The 15,505-nt window shown below is 50.2% G+C and overlaps 1 protein-coding gene across 1 annotated transcript in view; it reads left to right on the top strand.

The window, feature by feature from the left end:
- MAP6 (microtubule associated protein 6) overlaps window positions 1–15,505 on the top strand; it is a 74,749-nt gene that overhangs the window by 47,189 nt on the left and 12,055 nt on the right. The window contains exons 2-3 of the mRNA XM_054576286.1: window positions 7,078–7,291; window positions 9,404–9,600. Of these exons, the coding sequence (XP_054432261.1) occupies window positions 7,078–7,291; window positions 9,404–9,600 (411 nt within the window). The remainder of the gene's footprint in view (window positions 1–7,077; window positions 7,292–9,403; window positions 9,601–15,505) is intronic.

Raw genomic sequence — 15,505 nt, 5'->3', positions numbered from 1 at the left:
CCATAGGGGCTGTGTCAGTGGGCAGTGAGCCCGGCAGTGAGCATGGCAGCTTAGGAGGAGACTGCAAGGCCTTTACTGGTCCAGTCTTGGAAGTTGCATGCCATCACCTCCACCATATTCTGTTTGTTGGAAGCGAGTTCAGTCACATTCAAGAGGAGGGGAATTAAGCTCCACCTAAGGGGGGGAGTGTCAAAAGAATGTGAAGACATATTGTGAGAAGTGACAGAGATGCCAGATGCCATGAGGTGCTTGTGTAGCAACCTTTATGCCCCTCCCTGGCTGGGGCAGCCCCGCGGCTTCCTGTTTAGCCATTCGTTTGGGTGAGGTGGAGGCTGCATTCTCAATTCCTGTCCTAGGCATGCTGAGGGTTACACAGATGCAAAAGCACAGTCCTGACCCTCAGCGACTGCAGTCTGGAAGGGAAGAACGAGATCTACACGGGTAGCCTAAGGTAAAGCACAGTGAGTGCTGCAGAGACGAAAGCAGAGGACAAGCTTGACTCAGAGGTGGGGCTGGGGAAGGCTCCCTAGAGGGGAGAGCACTTGAGTGTGGTACGGATGGTTGGGTAGTATTTTAGTAGCAGGAGGTGTGCAGAGAAGAGCGTGCCAGGAAGGGGAACAGCATGGGCAAAAACTCAGTGGTAAGAAAGTGCGGTCTGTGTTTGGGGAAGGAGAGTGTGGTGTTCTTATTGGCAAAAATCGTTGATAGTACCCAGGGTGCAGGGTTGTTGTGAGGACTACAGATGACGCATTTAAAAAGTTTTGCGCAGCGCCTGGCACACAGGAAATGCTCACTGAATGACAATGCAAATGAATGACTAATAAGGATAAAGAAGCAGGCTGGAAGTGTAATTTGGGGCTAAATCATATCTTACATGTGGGAACTAAAAGGAACCTTAGTTTGGACTTGGCCCTATAGGAAATGGGGCCCTGTTGAGGTGTTCTGGCCGTGGAGCAGCGCGCCCGCAGCAGAGCCGGAGGAATGCTTCCCCTGCGGCGTGTGCCAGGAGAGTTGCAGGGAGGAGATGGGGACCGGGACCCTGGTGCTGGGGCCCTGGTGCCGCGGTGCGGCAGGGAAAGGTATTGAGGCCGAGGTGAGACGGAGCAGGGGGACTGGACAGGAGAAGGTAAAGGTAGAGTATGGGTTGACTCCTTTAAAAACTTTGCCTGGTCAGCAAGATCCTGAAGTCCTGCTTTAGCAGCTGCTCTGACCGTGACTATGCAGCTGTTTAAAGGTCCCAAGGGAGCAGCCCAGGAGCCTCTTGTCCACTGAGTCTCCAGGAGATGGCTCACCCTGGGCCTGGCTCTGCCACTACTGGGTGGGGAGGGAGGCAGGTGATTGGCCCAGGCTTCTTATAGATTTTCCCAGTACAAATGAGCCTCAGTTTACCCACTCACAGAGGGACATCTCAGTCCCAAGCCCTCCCCTGCCCCTGCGGGGAGTGTGCTGGAGCTACATCATGCATCAAGCCTTATGACAGAATTCCACCCATGGATCTGCTGCGGAAGGGAGAGTGGGCCCTTGGCAATGCAGTTGGAGATCATCGTGTCCCTGTGACTCCCTCACTTCATGACACAGGAGAAGCTGTGGCAGGTGGGACGCCTCTGGGATGCCAGGGGCACCGCCCACAGGTGCGGGCTTCCCCAGCGTGCCCAGAGCCTCACTATGGTGTGCACTCGAACTGGGGGAAAGGAAGTGTTCTCCTGTGATTGCCAGCAGGAGCTGAAGCTGCCATGAGTGGCCGTGAGATTGAAGAAGAGGTTGGGCAAGCGTAAAGTTTTTCTCTTCTTACCAGCCACCTGGCGCTTCCCACGTGCTCCTTCCTGCCCTCAACCCTTTACCACCAGGGCAGCTTCGCTCAGCTCAGGCCTGGGTGGCCTCCTGTCAATCTAGGGAGGGTGGAGCTTATGAAAGCTTGGCAGACTCCAAGCGTCTGCTTTACTAAGGGAAACTTGTCCCTACAAGGACTTAAAGACACAGGGCTCATGGGGTTAGAAGGTGGTTTTAGCGATGAGAAAAGCCTAAGTGTGAGAAGCCTTCGAAAGTGCTATCTGAAGGAGAACAGAATGCTTGATTTGCTCTAATTCTCCAAATGTTTCCTGCGTGTTTTGCTCTGCACTCTGCAGCGCACCAAGGAAACATGGAAACACAGAGCTCAGTCCTTACCGAGCCGCAGCTCTGCCTAGAACAGCAGACAGGCTTGTGAGCACATCCCCATGTCACCACGAGTGGCACAGGAATAGAAGCATGTAAGGCGTGTTTTCACCTCTCTGAGGAGCAAGCACCTGCCCCGTGTGCGGGCAGGCAGGGAGGGCTCCGGAGGAGGGCCATGTGCTGACCAGAAATAAAACAAAATAATAGCTACTTTTATTAAATGCTCACTCACTGCCAAGCCCTTTCATCCTATGAAGAATAACAAAGACATGGAGTGTGGCCTGGGTAGGGGAAGGGCCCTGGCGGGGCCGGCGGGGCCTGAGGTTCTAGTTCAGTGGTGCCCTAGCCTGCAGTCTGACACGGGAGCAGTTAAAGGGCATCCCTTTGCAGCCATTCCTTTCAAATGAGATTGGACTTGAAGGTAGGGTTCTGTCATAAATTTTCTATCAAGTATCTTGTCTAGAGAGACAAAATGAACTCAGGAAAGCATGAAAGAACAGTGCAAAACTGCACGGGTAACCACAAAGTTGGAAAGTACAGTAAAGGGTCCAGGAGCCGAGAGACAGGAAAGTTTGGGCTGAGAAACCCCGGAGTGCTTCCTGGAAGAGGAGAGCTCTGAGCTGGGCCGTGAAGGATAATTAGAATTGGGGCGGCGCGAGAGGAGGAGGACACCGAAGTGGAGGAAGAGTGCAGCCTTGCTCTGAGGGTCAGTTTGAGCCTGTCATCCCCAGGCAGAGCGGGCTCTGTACGGCTGGCCCCAGTGCCTCCCCGGCCCAGTCACCCTGACACGTCTCCCTCCAAGAACCTCACCCTCCTGCACCCTCAGCCCACCTGCTCCCTGAATCTGCCCCACAGACACAGGCTGCTGCCTGAATTCCCTTCATCGACTGCTCAGTCTACATTTTTCAGTGCCCCCTTCCCCACTTCCTGCCTTCAGAATTAAAGATCCTTTTCTCTTTCTTTCTGAACTCTGTCCTATTTGCTTAGGGTCACACATGGACAGATCCTCACCCACTAAACTGTAGACACCTCAACCGTGGCTTACTTGTCCCTGTGGGCCACACGACACTGATGGCTTGTGCTTGGCAAATGCCAAATGAATGAATGCATGAATGAATGAGCTGAAGTCTGGTCATAGAAAGGGAACTTTGGCTACAGGGGACCGTGAACTTGTGGCAAGAGGCGTCAGATATGACCTACCTCAGAGAGTGGCCTATACTGCTGTGGGCGGAGCTTCTCAAAGCTGGAAGAGCTCAGATGTCATCTAGCCCCCAGTCTGTGTCATCTGAACCCTCCATGGCATTGCAGATGGCAGGCCAACCCCCACACAAACCTTCAGGGAGGGGACGCCGCCGAGCATGCTGCAGCTCGAGCACGTTGCCCAAGTGCAGTGGGAGGGATGGAGGCCGTGGAGCCTGAGTGGCCTGGGCTCAGATTTCAACTCTGCTATTATCCCTATGCCCTTATGCAAGCCCCTTAACCTCTCTGAGCCGTGGTCACTATCTTTTGTAAAACGGATATAATGCTACTTCCTTTCAAAGTTGTCATAAGTACTACAGAGAATATAAAAACAAAGAACAAAAACCCACCACCCACCAGCTTGTGAAAGGTGATTAATGAATAATAGCTAATTCTGTTTTTATGACATATGATCCGTTGTTACAAATGGCTGAGGAAAATGTTGTGGAGAGTTCAAAGGGAGTTCTAAGTAACAGAATTTGGGTTTAAACATAACGGTCTGTCATAATTAGGGTCACACATGGACAGATCCTCACCTATAATAAGGGTCACTTATTATAGGACTCATTAACAGTCTCATATGAAGATGATGTGCCAAAGATGTTCAGGATCAGGGGTTACCAAGCTTTTCCCACAAGGACATACCCCGTGGAAAATACTCACAGTGACACACTTGCCGCCTCACAGAGCCCAGTGCAGAGATCCAGGAAGCTGCAGAGGTTGGCAGCCTGGGAGAGATGACCCAGAAACGGTGTTCAAGGCCAGTGTATGCCTGTCTCAGTCCTAATTCTGGAAGCAGGCAGAGGTAGGAGCAGAGAGTCCACGTTTCTCCCATTGCATTTGAGAGCTAGGTTGTTACTGGTTTGGCTACTGGGAGTTCCAGGCCAAGGATTCGGGCCTCATCTCCCAGGCCGGGCTTTGGGCCTGAGGAGTGGGAGGGAGGAGGAAGCCTGGAGCCTTGGGCAGGTAACGGTGGCCAGAGCCCCAGGTGTAACCTGGGCCAGTCCTGGGCCTGCGTGTAGAGTCAAAATGGTCCAGAAGTCAGGTCTTAGTCACTGGCTGAACCTATGGAAGTTGGAGGAGGGAAGGGGAGAGGAGAGAAAGAATCAAAAGGAAGCATTGATGCCACACTGAGTGGGTGCCATTAACAGAGTCAGGAGGGTCTCAGTGCTTCTCCCAAATCCCCTCCTCCTCCCATTTCCCCTTAGCAGTGGGTAGCACCCCCACCCACAGGACCAAAATTCTAGAATCTCCCCAGGTTTTTCTCTTCACTCTGCCTGGAGCCTGCTCCCTCCTCCTCTGGCCAACTCCCTGTCAGCGGTTTTCAAGTCCTGCCCACCCACGCGCCCCTCTTGAAACAGCGCCCTGTTCTCCCCGCTGCTGCCGCTGCCGCTATCCTGGGCCAGGCCTCTACTTTCCTCCTGGCTCACAGCACAGTCTCAGGACTGACCGCTCCCCTTCTGTCTGCCATTCACACTCTCCCCCAAAACTAATCTGGCCACACTGGTCCTTGGCTTGAAACCCTTTGGCAACAGTTTGTTACACAGTCCAGAACTTCCCCCTAACACGGCTGGTGTAGGACCTTCTTGATCTGTCCAGCTTCTTGTGCCCTTCCTTTCCCAGAAGCTTCAACACAGCCTCCCGGAATGCCTGCAGGTCCCCGCAGGGAGCTGTGCCTCTCGCGAGCCCCTCCGTGTTCTCCTCATCCTGCCTGGAACCTGCTGCTCCCCCTCCTCTGGCCAACTCCCTGCCAGCCTCTCCTACTCCACTGCAGAACCCCACCCTGCCCCCCGCCTCTGGGGCCAGCAAAGGAGCTCCTCCTGTGTGCTCCTCACCCCCTCCTCCTCCATGGCTCCCACCGTATTGTCCTGGGCTAACCTGAGCTCCCTCTGCCTCTCACGCCTTGAGCCCAGGACCTGCTCCTACTCAGTCCAGCTTCAGAGAGCTCAGCGTCCTGCTAGGCAGACCGGAGGCCCTCAGTAAATATCTTGTGGATGAATGGGAGAAGTTGAGTGATGAGGGAATCTAATATCTGGCGGGGGAGACAACACAGTTCGGTTCTAGGACACTGAATGTGACCTGTTGGTAGCGCATCTAGGTAGAGGTCCAGGCTGCACTGGGAAGGGGATTCTGAAGCTTGGGGCGAGTGTCTCTTGAGAAAAAGTGGTCTCTCTGCTTAGACAGGAGCCAATTTCCCTTAGGAGGTCAAATGACCAACAAGTGGCTCAGAGTTACCAAACCAGCTTTATCGACTCAGAGAGCCTCAAAGCTAGAAAGACATTACAAGGACATTGTCTGGTGTAATTCTTTTATTTAATAAATGAGGAAACTAAGGCTCAGTGAGGGGAAACTAAGCCTCTAGTCAGAGGCACTAGAACCCAAGTGTTTCCACCGCAGTTCAAGCTCCGTTTCCCATCCCCCATGACCTCCTGTTCGTGGCACTCACCTCTGGTCCCTGAAGGAGGGCGTTGTCAGTGAGGAAGAGAGAAGGCACTGGAGGAACCTAACTCCACAGATGTCCATACACTTGCTCTTCCTTTCCTACGACACAGTTTCTCACGGCCCGGAAGAGAATGGACCCAGTAAAGACCTTGGGAGCCACAGAGCTTAGGCGTTGAATCTCATGCACTCAACAAACCTGTGGCCTTCATTTGAGCCACAGCTACATTTATTTTACCATGTTTTAAACAGTGTTGACCATCTACTCTCCAGTCCTCTTAACAGACCAAAATCAGCTTATTAGAAACCACAAGAGGGATTGCTGTGAACAAGGAAACTGACATATTGACTAACACAACGCAGCAGATGGGTTCATTTAGGGTAAGGGCCAACCGCCATTCACAGCAAAGCACATGAAGACTCTCCACACGTGCATATCCCAACACAAGTCCTAGCTGAGATATCCACATCATGTGTTTATTTAAAATCTGTAAGTGTTTAGACATTTCATAAGGATTTTCATCTAAAGTGATTAAGACTGTTAATCTAGCACTATAAGAAGAAAGCCCTCTGCTATCGAAGGGAGGAATTACACTTGAGGGTTCTGGACAGCAAAGGGTCTTCATCATGACAAAGTGGTAAAGGCAACTGGTATTTGACAATTGACTAAAATATACCAGGCACATTGTCTAACACAATGCTAACATATTGTCTCATTTAACTTTCATAATTCTTTAACCTCACACATAGCAGTCATTCAATTATATGGAGTGGGGCAAAAGAAGGTTTATAGTTTTAAGTATGCAAAACACCATTCATTCTTGTATTATTTATTAATTCTTATATTATTTTCTATACAAACAACTGTAAACCTACTTTTGCCCCACTCTGTGTATGTTGAATCCATGAATGACTGACTGAATGGATTGAGGTTTTTCAGTCTCATTTTTAAAAATTGGGAAAATAAGACCCATAGATTAGAATTGCCTGTCCCTGATCACTCAGTGGGAGCTAGGAGCCTGAGCACTTCTCCAAGTTATTATTGCTGTTGTCAAAACGTGCATGAACCTGGCAAGAGAAAAACTTGCACTTAGCTCTGAGGACAGGGTGCAGCTAACTGCAGCCACATTGTAGTCAGTACCACAAGCACCAACTGCAAATTTGCTGAGCTTACAGCCCTGGGTGAGGATCACGGCTTCAAGGCATGTGATGTCTCATAGCACATATGCTTTCTTTGATTCACAGGAATGAATTCAGAGCATGGACGGACATCAAGCCTGTGAAACCAATAAAAGCCAAGCCCCAGTACAAGCCCCCAGATGATAAGATGGTTCATGAGACCAGCTACAGTGCCCAGTTCAAAGGGGAGGCCAATAAGCCAACACCAGCTGACAATAAGTTCATTGAGCGCAGAAGAATACGCAGCCTCTACAGCGAACCTTTCAAAGAACCGCCAAAGGTGAGGCAGATCTTGTGGGGAGCCTGTCAGCACAGCCTAGGATGGAGGGGTTCACTGCAGCTGAGCATGGGGGCGGGGCTACTGCCAACTCCGCCCAGCGCCCAAGGGCTGGATTAAAATCCTTCCTCTTTGCAGCACTGAGTCAGGGGGCTTCTTAACGGGGACCATTGTTAAATTCAAAAGGAAAGTGTAAAAGGAACTTTACCTAAAATAGAAACAGCTTAAAGACCGGCAGATGTACGGAAAACTAGCTTCTGATTTTGAGAAGCCCAGATAAAATGTGGTGGAAGATCTCACTTGGGCCCTAAATCCCTTCGTCATAAAAGAACTGTGCTTTTGCCCACTGTTGGGGGCACCCTTGCCTGGCTCCCTTCTCGTCCAGCCCCTGCCTCCTCCTCAGCTCCAGCCACCGGACACTTTCTCACCTCCCAGGTCCCTGAACACCACCTACCCTTTCTTACTCTTTCCCTCCATAAATCCAGCCACCAGCAGTTCTCAGCCTGTCACAACACACCTGTCATGTCAGCTGTAAGGTGTGTTTTGAGTAATATGTTACTATAATAAACAGTTTGTGAATGATTTGCATTTCTAAGTAACTTACAATGGATTGAGGAATTTCCCTCTAATGACACTCCTTTGCCTTATTTGCATCCCAGAATGAGTTCATGAGAGGGAGAAGCATGTCGGAGATTCAGCTGCTGACGCAGGATCATATATGCCAGAGCTTATTCTCCGAGGTCACGTCACATGGAAATGTGCAAATACCAGCTCTCTTATCTATAACAGCAGAAAAATGCTGAGAATCGAAATAGCCTTTCCTATGCTCGTGCCCCCAAGTCTTGCACTCAGTGGTTTCCTGTTTGGTCCAGGGCTGGTTGACAGGTTAGATAAGTTACCGACCCATGTTGCCTGGACCCCTCTAGCTGCAGCAGTGAAAGTTCCATGTTTTGTGAAAGCTCTCAGCCCCCAGCAAACCAGGCCGATTGGTTACCTTATCAACAGGTTAGAGGTGAGTAAAAAGCTCTGGGCCTCAGCGAGTAAGTGGCCTAGCCTGGGGGGCCCACTGTCATCTCTGTCCGCCTTCCACAGATGAGGTAGGACCCAGGACATGGGGTTGGCTTTGGGCAAAAGAAGATTCAAAGGGAAGAAGGAGGGAAGATTGGGAAAAATAAATCTAGAGGTGGATGGGAGGTGGTGGCGTATGGAGGGATCACGCCCGGTGACCCCAGAGTCCTTGAGAAAGAGAAGGCAAGGCCATCTTCAGGAACGAGGGGGTTTTCTCCTTCAGAACTAAGGAGGGAGCTTGGGGAGAGTGGAGTGTGGAGCAGCTGCTCCGGGAAACATGGTCCAGAGAACCGGCCCGAGAGGAGGAGCGGATGGCTGGGCAGCGGGAAGGCCTCCCTGAGATGAGACTGCCCGACTCAGAGCAGCTCAGGGAGGGTATTTCTCTGAGTGCATGCGCCACCTCAGAGACAGAAACAGGACAGGCGGGCTTATGTTGAGGTTACGAACCACCCCAGGACCTTGTGGCTTACGTCAACCCAGGTTTATTTCTTATAATACGCGTCCATCGTGGGTCAGTGCGGCTCTGCCTCTTGTCACCTCTTCAGCCTGGGACTCGGGGGGACGGGACAGCCCCTGTGAGGCAAGGGAAGGGGGCAGTAGGAGGCACAGGCTGACCCTGAGTCTGCCTGGAGGTGACCCACATCACTTCTGCTCACATTTCACTGACTAAGGCAAGTCATATGCCTGCCTGACTTGCACAGGGCTAGGAGGGAGGTCTGATGTCCCCACAGGGAGGGGAAGCAGCTAGTGCAAATAGTAACATAGTCCCCTGCCGCGATAGTCCAGGGTGAGAGGTCCAGGGATCCCGTGTGACCAGTGAGAGCCCTGCGAGATGACTGATGGGGCGGGCGGGGGGGGGGGGGGGGCGGGGGCGGGGTGGAGACCCATTCCAGAAGCCCAGGGAGAACACTTTATATTCTGTGCTCCCTTGGTGTCAAATGTCATCATTGTCATTATCCTTTAATCATGTGTTCTCTCTAAATTCTCTCTCCCACTCCCTCCCCTTTTGTGTTTCTGTATTTGCGGTCTGTCTGTCTCTCCATGCAGGTGGAGAAACCTAGTGTTCAGAGCTCCAAACCAAAAAAGACCTCCGCGAGCCATAAGCCCCCGAGGAAGTCCAAAGACAAGCAGGTGGTGTCGGGCCGAGCATCCAAGAAAAAGAGCTCGGAGGGCCCCAGCGCCGCCCAACCCGACGACAAGGAGCAAAGTAAAGAGATGAACAATAAACTGGCTGAGGCGAAAGAGTAAATGTCACTGCACTTTCCTTTTATTCTTCTCCCCTCGCCCCCCGCCTTTTTTTTTTTTAACCAACCAACAAAAAAGGCCACAAAATTGATTAGAGGCTTCTCATCTGTCTTGGTCCTGAGTGTTCCAGGAGCTCTTTGGTTTGGTTTCTTTTAAGGGAGGAACCCTGTTTCAAAGACCGCATGGCATGCCTCTCCTCTGCGTGGCCCAGCTCCCAGGCCCACCCGCCCCCCGCGCCCCCCCCCCTGCCCCGCACCCCTGCCCCGGAAGCCCAGGGGGCGTGGCCCACTGGGTGCCTTCCCACGGCAGGCGAGACTGTGTGCTGGTGAGGACGGCAGGCAGGGCCCCGTGCGCGGGGCCGCTCCCAGATGGCTGCAGAGGAAATCTCCTGGTAGTGCTTAGAAATGTCCGTGGGGTGTCCTCCTCCTAGTCCTCCCCAAGGCCAGCGTCAGTGACCAATGCGGAACTGTAGGTAAATGTGTTCTTTCCCAAATTCAGAGAGTTAATGGCATCATGCGTTACAGAAGCTTAAGCTAGCCTTCAGCAGTTGACAGCATTTGTGGAAGTATTTTAAAAACAAAATACAAGAAAACCTTGGCCTTAATAAAATTAGGTGTGTCTGTTTAAGTAATTTTATCATAGAGTCTTCTGTTAGAAACGTGTCACTGCATTTAGTTTCTTATCAGTGGGCTTTAAATTGTATACGAAGTAAAAGCTATGCCACTGATGACTAAAACTAGGGCAGGGTAAAGGTTAGGTGTTTTAGGTATATTCTAGAAACCATAGGAAGGTGACAAAAATGAAGGAATTGTTTCCTCTTTCCCACAGCAGACTGCCTAACCAATGCTGCCAATTTTGCAGAAAGTTCAAGGTGTAGGGATAGTGCTTAGAACGTGACTTTCCTGCTTCTGAGAAACACAAGGCAGGAGGTAGACGTAGTGACAAGTGTGGCAATGTTTACTCTCCCTTCCTGAACTGTTCTTGCTCTGCTCCTCAGAGAGGACAAAGGACGCTGAGCTTCAGGTTATGGGAAATATCTGTGACTTAGCTAAGACTAGGAGAGTTCCCTGCTAAGTGATTAGCAAACATTTTTGTCCCCATTAATGAATAAAAGCAGCTCTCAATGAATTGTGTTGTGTGTCTGTGTGGCCAGTGGTTGGCAGGTGCTGCCTTAGCTGTGCTAGAGTTGTGTTGTAGGCATTAGTCAGAGAGTTGTAGTGAAAAGACCCCAGTGCTCGTGAGGGAACCCAGAATACCTGCCAGAGAAAATTACATTCGCACACCTGTGACATGTATATAGCTTGGTGTGCTTTATTTCTCCTGTCCTTGAAGTGCTCCCTGTTGCCAGCATTTGGAAATTGCTGGGCAGTCATGTGATGCCAAGCCTCTGCGCAGGCTTCCTTTTCCTTTGTGATGTGAGTAGTGCAGAGTGCAGTTCGCAGAGTTCCTTACCTCAGACCGTCCTTTCCTTCCGTTTGGAGGAAGCAGAGCCTCCCTGTGCTCTCTGGTATTCAGGGCATTCAAGTGGCCAAGTCTCTGTTTACACTGTTTTGTTTGTCACCTTGGAACTGAAGAGTGTTTTGTGGATTCATTGAGCATGGGCTGTGCGGGCTGTATTTCTTAAGAGAACAGGACTTCTAAAAATGAAGCCCCCAGCCAGGCCCACTGCCATGTTCCTTCCCGTCTCCGGGTATGGAACTGTGAGGAAGGAGAAGCATTGAAGGAGGCAGAAAATCTTAGTGAGGTTAGTGTTTATGAATCACAGACTTTGATGCCTATCTGTAAATGACCAGAGTTGGCCTCAGTACTGATTCCAGCTATTTGCCAGTTCATCTTAACATTAACCAGAATACTCTGTCAACATGATCTTAACTTTATCCAGAGAATTTGCAAATATATGTTCTTTCTCTCCAAATTTGGCGTTAGACATGTGGATGGTAGCCACAAATTTGGATTTCTCCATAGCATAGTCATATATTTTTTGCTGATAAAGTAAATCAAATTTTACAATGGTAAAATTTGGAGACCATTCATGCAACATTTATTTATTGTATGCCTGTGTATCAGACACTGTCCTAGACATGGTGGGTCATATAAATAAATCCGTCTAAACAACAGCACAACCAGACAGTTACGTGTGACTTGATCCCTGTGTCTGATTCAGGTTTGTGTTGCCGGAACTGTAGAGTCTGCTACCCACCTGGCATCCCCAGGGACTAAGTTCCCCCTCCTTGCTGCACCTAGAGGCTTGAGATGACCTGCATAAAGTCTTCCTCAACCCTCAGGGTCCCCAGCTTTTTAACACCTTGTTTGCCGTTCACTTTGACTCTTGGATGTGTCACTTCACTGGCAAGAACATTCCTTTGATTTCTATTGTTTACAAATCAAAGTCAGCCAGTCCTGTTCTGTACCCCGGGCATACAGATGGAAACTGTTTTCAGTTTCACAAGCAGTGTTTATTTTTGCCTTTCCAAAGGTGACCAAGCTTCCAGTGCCTGTCCCGCCCATTTGTTTGTATATTGCCCTATGGTTTCCTCAACTCCCCTGGCAAGAGAGCGAGGACCGAAGCTTTCCCGAAGTCTGCCTCGCTGGCCCGCCAAAGTACTCCCTGAGGCTGGGCAGTGGCTCCCGCAGCCCTGGGGTCCCCACCGCGCCGCTTGGTCCCTTACACTTTTGCCTCTCTGAGGCAGACAGGAGTGTCTAATCACGATTTTGTGGCCTGGGTTTTGTTGCATACCACAGATGGTCTATGTAATGTGTAGCGCACACCTCTCTTGGTGCTATTTCATTCCTGCTGTTAGTAAGAAAATAACAAAAATATTCATGTATAGCCAATTGATTGTGACGTGCTTGTGGTCTATGCCTGCTCAGAACAAACAAACAAACTAACAACCAGTTTTTCCAATTATAAATAAATGCTAAAGACGAACACCATTTTCTTGATCTTATTTCCTTGGTAAGGCCCAGCTGAGTAGGTGAAGGACCAACCTTTGCCACTTGAGCCTCTCTCCATGAGAGCAGCTGTGCCCTGCAGTTTTTCGGGGTTCTCCATAATGCAGCTTGACTCTTTTAGATTGCCTCTCAGACACTAATTGCGAGCAGTCAGAGCTAAGTGTTGGGAAAGGCGAAGATGGACCGGGAGACCCACTGGCCAACAAGGTAGTGTAATGTTTTGATCCCGTGTTGCTGGGGACGAGTGGTTGCCGGCTTCAGCACCTCCTCGCCAAGCTGGGAGACTGGGCCCTGACTCCCTGACCCCTTCCCGTCAACCAGCAGGACTGTCGGTTCTGGCTTTTTCTTCTCCCAAGGGATGGCAGAGATGTCTTCACTTATTTAATCTGGTCATTGTGGAGACTCCACCCTCTGGGGGCTGGCTCACTGTGTGGATTACAGGGATGACCGTCTTTTGTGCGCCTAACATGGGGGTGCGGAAACAGCCATAAGAGAGGTCCAAATAATGTGACAACAGACCAGGTAGCTGGGAGCTCAGGGGTAGGGAATCAGAAGGCTTCATGGGAGAGGGAGCCTTGGAGAGTGGGTGGGAGGTAGGCACGCAGGAGGGGCTGCCCTATAGGCAGGATTGCAGGTCTGGGTGGGAACCTCAGAGCTAGGGCTAGGTTTGCCCACTTTGCTATCCTTCTGCTAAAGGGGAAGGCAAAAGATCCTATGTGGCGTCCTTCTTCCCGTTTTCGCCATATGCTAATTGAATACCCACTCTGTGCTAGGCACTGTGCCAGGCACTGTGCCAGGCACTAAGAAACCGGGATGACTGAGTCCCCACCTCCGATCAGAGTGGGGCAGGCGGGAAGAATTTGTTCTAGCTGGTTCTGTGGATCAGGGAAGACCCCAGTGGGTGGGCAGGTGATGACCAGGTGGCCAAGGCCTGCCAGACAGAGGGAGTGGCACGGCAAAGGTGTGGCGGGGTCCAACACCAGGCGAGCTCAGGCCCCGGGGGAGTAGTTCGCTCAAGGAGGGTCAAGGCCAAGGCTGGCCACTGGCAGAGCCTGCCGTGGAAGGGCCGAGTGCCATGCCAGTGGGGAGTTGCTAACCGGGACTTGCATTTCATCCACCCAGATTGCACCCCACACCTTTGCATGCTCCCTGCCATCATGCTTCTCACCCTCACCCACACATCGGGCAACAACCACGGGTCCTCTCTTATGTTAGGCTAGGAGCTCTAGGCTGGGACTTATATTCTTTTGCTGATCCCGAATTTCTGGGTGTGAGGGAGGAGGCTCGGTAGGAATCAATTAAGGGTCATACATATGAAAACCACTATATATTTGTTTTCTGGATTAACAGAAAAAGTTACGCCCTCCTGCCTGCTTTTGTATGAGGCAGAAAACAAAAAATTATCTGTTTATTATAGGAACCTTCCATCAAAGTATGTTAAAATATATTATCCAGCCACTTTTGATCAGTTAAGGATTGTTTTGATCAAAACCAGGGATTGAGAGAGTTGGAAAGACAAGAGAGAAAGAGAGAAGTAGAAATAGAAGGAGAGAGAGAAACACATAAGTACAGACACAGAGAATAACCTGAGAGAAGGTGAGACACACTCAGAATCAGAACGAGGACAAGAATCCAGCAACGAAGGAGGCAGGCCGGTGGGCGGGGAGCCTGGCTGGCCCCGTCTGCACTGCCCGGCGGTCAGGGCTCGCCCGCAGCCTTCGCCTGTGCTCCTCACCACACTCCCTGCTGTCGCCTAGAGCCCAGGGGGCGAATCTATAACTCATTACTAATATCACCTTGTGAACATAGCAAACAAAATTAAAATCAGCCCTCTAGTTTTTAAATAGTTCATTATTACTAAATTAGTTACAAGCATTTTTAAATTCTTCCTTAGTGTTTGTGTGTTCTTAATGAAATTCTTCCCTCTTTTTTTTTTTTTTCACTTGGGTTTAAAAATTTATGAACTGCTTCTTGCAGATTTGAGGAGTGTCAAGTCCCATTTTGCAAAGGCTAGGAACTCCCGTAGTGAGTCTTCCTGCTGAAATGTCTTCAAGCAGTTCCCATTTTCAGGTCCACAGGTATAAAATGTTTCTTTCAGGATGTAGCCTGTGGGCCATCTACAGTTAAGGCAAGGCCCTACCCCAGCCCGACCGAGGCCAGCAGGGCTGGGCAGCGTCTGGGTCAGCCGCTGGGGCAGCTGTTCCAAATGAAGGGAGCCAAACTTCTCCGGGGCTCCACTCTTGCAGAACCAGGCACATAGTCCAAACCTCCTCCATCCCAGTGCCACTTGATGCGGAGATCCTCATAACACCTAGACCGTGCTAGAATACCCCTAATACCAGAACTGACATCATTACATACTGGCAGGCCTTGTTTTATTGTGCTTCACTTCACTGCACTTCACTGCACTTCACAGATACTGCTCTTTTTACAAATTGAAGGCAAGGTCCTCCACCAGCAAAAAGATTACAACTCACTTTCTTACAATACTCACTTTATTGTGGTGGTCTGGAACCGAACCCGCACTGTCTCCGAGATAACACCTGCCTGAATTTTATTCTTTATCATGCGAATACTGGTTAACATTGGCAACGCATTTAGTTGTAAGTTGCATGGATGGACATCAGTGCTGGCTGTGAAACCCTGTGTCACTAGCCTCTTTGAGCCTTGGTGTCCTCAATATGGGGACACTAATACCCACCTCAACAAAGAGGAGTGAGTATGAAATGACATAATGGCTATAGGGAACCCAGAGTGGACACTCAACACTGGTCATTTCAGGCCCTTCCTCTTCCCTTTATAATACTTGAAAAGTCTCTGTTCACTCTTTCTGATAGATTGCTAACTATGAGTAATCGCTGACGATATATGAAATTGATTGAGGCAAACAATCTGATTAGGAAGAACACTTTTAAAGAATTCCAACTCTTGAATTATCTTGAGTCCACTGAC

The sequence above is a fragment of the Pteronotus mesoamericanus genome, unplaced genomic scaffold, assembly GCF_021234165.1.
Source record: "Pteronotus mesoamericanus isolate MK-2021 breed Mesoamerican mustached bat unplaced genomic scaffold, CSHL_Meso_final contig_33, whole genome shotgun sequence".
NCBI classification, from domain to species: Eukaryota; Metazoa; Chordata; class Mammalia; order Chiroptera; family Mormoopidae; genus Pteronotus; species Pteronotus mesoamericanus.
The sequence above is the reverse complement of the archived record's forward strand: the minus strand, read 5'-3'. Positions and strand labels throughout refer to the sequence as shown.